General features: G+C 49.2%; 2 protein-coding genes across 2 annotated transcripts; one reads left to right on the forward strand and one right to left on the reverse strand.

Annotated features, from left to right (window-relative positions):
• Positions 1-476: 476 nt before the first annotated feature.
• On the forward strand, positions 477-671 carry Pmar_PMAR019237 (60s ribosomal protein l7, putative; the record flags this gene model as incomplete). Its single annotated transcript, XM_002780289.1, has 1 exon — positions 477-671. One exon carries the CDS (start codon positions 477-479, stop codon positions 669-671), a length of 195 nt encoding a protein of 64 aa, XP_002780335.1.
• Positions 672-3,206: 2,535 nt separating this feature from the next.
• On the reverse strand, positions 3,207-4,081 carry Pmar_PMAR019238 (60S ribosomal protein L18, putative). Its single transcript, XM_002780290.1, has 2 exons — positions 3,696-4,081; positions 3,207-3,492 (listed from the first exon to the last, which is right to left on the reverse strand). Exons 1-2 carry the CDS (start codon positions 4,075-4,077, stop codon positions 3,311-3,313), a joined length of 564 nt encoding a protein of 187 aa, XP_002780336.1. The 5' UTR covers positions 4,078-4,081; the 3' UTR covers positions 3,207-3,310.
• Between the last annotated feature and the right edge of the window lie 430 nt (positions 4,082-4,511).

Here is a 4,511-nt window from a genome sequence, read left to right on the forward strand (position 1 = left end):
TGCGTATCTCTCTGGGCAAGAGTCTCTCGTTAACATTCGGGAATAACTCTAATCGGATGCGCGTAAATTGACCGTGGAGTAATCACCCCTTTACCCTCTGGTACTGTGGGCTTCATGATCCTCGTATTTGTGTATTGCGTATCTCTCTGGGCAAGAGTCTCTCGTTAACATTCGGGAATAACTCTAATCGGATGCGCGTAAATTGACCGTGGAGTAATCACCCCTTTACCCTCTGGTACTGTGGGCTTCATGATCCTCGTATTTGTGTACTGCGTATCTCCCTGGGCAAGAGTCTCTCGTTAACATTCGGGAATAACTCTAATCGGATGCGCGTAAATTGACCGTGGAGTAATCACTCCTTTACCCTCTGGTACTGTGGGCTTCATGATCCTCGTACAGATCTAGCTGTGAATAGAATAACTGTCCATCGTATTAGCTGCATGTGTAGTGTTCCTTCATTGACTTCAATCTCAGGTATGGAGGATCTCATCCACGAGATCTACACTGTTGGACCTCACTTCAAGGAGGCCAACAACTTCCTCTGGCCCTTCAAGCTCTCTTCCCCTAAGGGTGGCTTCATCCGCAAGCGTCACGGCTTCAACGAGCTCCGCGGCGGTGACTGGGGCAATCGTGAGCAGTTCATGAACAATCTCATCAAGAGGATGAACTAAGCATCTAACCATTCGCGATCAGCTATGGTGTTTTCGTGGTCTGCTTATCGCGATGCCCCGTAGCTAGATGTGGAGGTTTCTACTGGAGGCTTCTCGAGTAGCCGCTTGGGACTTGCCTTGGTTTTGTGTTTTTGAAGCTCGGTCAATCATAGAGAGGAACCAATTCATATGAGGCCACGCTGCTGTTGGGATGAGCAGTTGTCTCGTTTATGGACTTTTCAACGTCACGTGCCTTCGAGTAGGTGTGTGTCTGGTAGGAGTTGGTTACTGGTTGAAGGCGGGAAGCTTGTACTTGTTCCGTGTCGTTTGAACTTGCTTCTGGGATCTAGTGCATACTATCAGCCAAAGGTAGTTAGCAGTGCTAACTTGACAATCAGATTGACCTGGTACATATTTGGGATTACGTTTTGGCTACTTCCCCACTACTAAGCATCGGTGTAATATTCCAGCTCGTGTGCTTTTTGCAACTTCACTTTGAATCATGATGTTCTGGGCCAACGTAAGCGAAACAGTTAGTATCAGTCGGCTGAGGTTGATGGGGTGCCTGGCACATGGTCAGGCATGGCATGCTTTTTGCAACATCTGTGACCCTCTGTAGGCTGCTTCTGTCGGGAAGCACAGGATTTGGCGGAATTGATAACGTCTGAAGCTGTGTTGGCTTGCTGGATGAGGCACCACACTCCCAAGCTTGAGATTTTAAGTTCGGTTCTTGTGTAGGATGAACATCGTCATATTTATTCCTGTGCATGGATTTATTTGATCATATTATATAATTGGAGTTTACGAAGTAGACGAGTTAGGTATCGAGGTGCGCTGAGGCGCACGGCTGAGGATTCGCCATTGTGTGTTGGACTCACGCACACGTTCACTGGAGCACATTCCCGAGTCGCGAGTCCCGATACGGGATGGACAGCGTGCTGCGAGTCAAATCGTCAGATTGTGGCAATGCTCTACCTCAGTTGCCGATAGGGGGCATCTTCGTTTAGCCATCTTTTTCTTCTCACTTCTCTCACCTACGGTCGGCTGTGCCGTGCAGGATGGTGCTGCCGCCTCCTAACCTCCATCATCACCTCCACGATCTTGCAGCACACTCGTAGGAGTATTTGGCCATTATTATAGTACCCTTCGGAGCCCCTACCTGCGGTCCCGGACAACTGCACTGCAGTCGCGCACGCTCCCAGTTGCAAGGTCAGTGGTGTAGTATACTGCCTGCGGCTTGCTGCACTACACCCGAACTTCAAGGGTAGCGTCGAGTACCAAACAGTGGCAAACTGATTCATATATCCACTGCTTACCAAGCAGTGCTTAATCAAAATATAATCTCATGATGGTTGAACATTCGCCGAATTTCGGCAGGAAAACTCCAAAAGGTGGAATGACGAACTATTAACCTCACCGGTTCGCGGCTCCGATTCCGCACAGTCCCTACAGTCTTGAGTATCAAACCTTACAAGGCGATCAAATAGTTGAATGAAAACATAAACAATAATCGCAGCTAATGATCATGTGATTCAGCGTAAATCGTCTATACTCGGCTATCTACAAACAGCAAATCCTCGAGAAAGTCGATCCGGGAAGTGTCTAACCCACCAGCTCACAGTCCCAATACAGGCAAACTTTCAACATTGTTGAGAAGTCCCACTACGAACAAGTTCTTTTCTGGTGGGAACCAAACAAACCCACACCGCGAGATGTTAAGCCTCATATACTCGCCTTGCCACGTATATGAGAACCCCACATATATGAGACGTATAGGAGTATCTTCATCCTCTACTTTATACCGTTGTTGAGCTACGATGGTGAGGAACACTGGAGTACGCATCTATGAGATGTGTACGTGATGCGATTCGAGAATTTGGTCGAGAAAAGCGGATACTAGCCGACCGGCATACACTATATTGTCACTGCTACCGTCTTACTCGGCACGTTCTGAGAAGTTTGACATATCAAATACTTTTTACCATAAGTTGGACGGAATAGATACTTAAGTTATACGACGACCGCCTTTCAAGGGGGAACTTTCCTCCGCTGCTTCTTCTGTACACTAAATTTTTCTACGGTTGGATACTTGACTAACATTCATTCAATGGCTCAGACATCTAAGGAAGTATTGTCATCACAAGCAGTCAGAGACCACTGCGAACGTTTGAGAAACGGACTTAGAAAACTTCATCGTCGCCACTCTCATCTACGATCATGTAACTCAGACATCTAAGGAAGAATTGTCATCACTAGTAGTCAGAGACCACTGCGAACGTTTGAGAAACGGACTTAGAGAGCTTCATCATAGAGACCGTCGTACAGAACATGCTTGCTCAGACATCTAAGGAAGTATTGTCATCACTAGTAGTCAGAGACCACTGCGAACGTTTGAGAAACGGACTTAGAAAGCTTCATCATAGCAAACAGTCATTACATACTCCCCCTAATTGACACTAAGGACCAGGAGCAGCACCGCAAGATCAGAGATCCCGAACCCAACGAGTCATCGACTCGAGGGCCACTCTAGCCAGTACAAACGCAACGCCTTTCGGCGGCCACAAGGTACTGGGGTGAGTGTTAATGCGCAAAAGAACCAACAATCAAGCCTGCCATTCGTCTTCTCGTCATCCTTCAACTCCAGCAAAATCGGGGACGGTTTATACCTTGAATCCACGAGACTTCCGGCGACCACGAGCCTTTTCGCGCTTGCGACCAATGGAGCGGACGCGGGGCCTAGTGTCGGAGTCGGGAACACCGGGGGCCTTGCCGAAGTAGCGCTCGCAAGTACGGGACTTGGTGGCACCACGGAGGAGAACGGTGTTAGAGCCAGTAGGAGCCTCTGAAAGTGAAGACAAATGCAAAAATGGAGGAACACGTTTCAATCAAACCACAAGGTATGAAACACGCTACATATTTCTCAGACTCGTTAAGGGTATCACCAGAATATAGGTCTGTTAACCGCATCAGATTGAGTATCATCATCGAAGTTCTAGCACATTCCACGAGATTTCAGCGAATCTTAAACGAGTCCCATATACTTACTGAGAGCCAACTGGTCGAAGGTCATGCAAGAGCCACCAGCCTTCACGATACGGGCACGAGCGGTCTCAGAGAAACGGAGAGCACAGACAGTGAGCTGGGGGACCTCGAAGAGACGGGCGTCGTCGGTGATAGTGCCAACAACAACGGCGATCTTGTCCTCCTTGCCCTTCATGTGGCGAGCCAACTTGGAGAGGGAGAGAGTAGGACGGTTCCTTCTAGAGGTCTGGAGACGCTTCAAGATAGTAGCATTGAAGCTAGACTCCGTACGACGAGCCAAGAAGGAATAGAGCTTGCAGAGCAGGCGGATGTAGGGGTTCTCAGTCTTGATGGTCTGACGACCGGGCTTCCTCACGCGCCCACCAGCCTTAAGATCGATACCCATGGCGAATGGATTTGTGCCTATACTTCGCGGATCGGCCCAGGCTATGGGTCATCGATCACGTGATCGATATCGCGGAGCGTGAGGGCGCAGCGACGCACTACAGCGCAAGATCCCTTCGACTCTCACTGGATCTTCACGTTCACATAGTTGATGGCCCCAGACCAGGTTCCAATGCACGATCCCGTTACTGCCCCAGCGGCGGTGCTCCTCGCCATACGGTCCCATGGAGAGGTTCTCAGATACCAAAAGTTCGGTCTCCGTAATGTCACATGGTCAACAATGTTGATTTATCGCGCAGGGGGTGAGATTCCTAGGCCTCCGATTCATTGCCTGATCAGTTGTGGTGCTCCCCGACACGATAACAATCCGAGGGACCGAGGGAGTGAACTCGTACCAATACACTTCGAGTGTCACTGCCGTCTGGGGCAGTCACT

Source organism: Perkinsus marinus (genome assembly GCF_000006405.1).
Source record: "Perkinsus marinus ATCC 50983 genomic scaffold scf_1104296944428, whole genome shotgun sequence".
Lineage (NCBI taxonomy): Eukaryota > Perkinsozoa > Perkinsida > Perkinsidae > Perkinsus > Perkinsus marinus.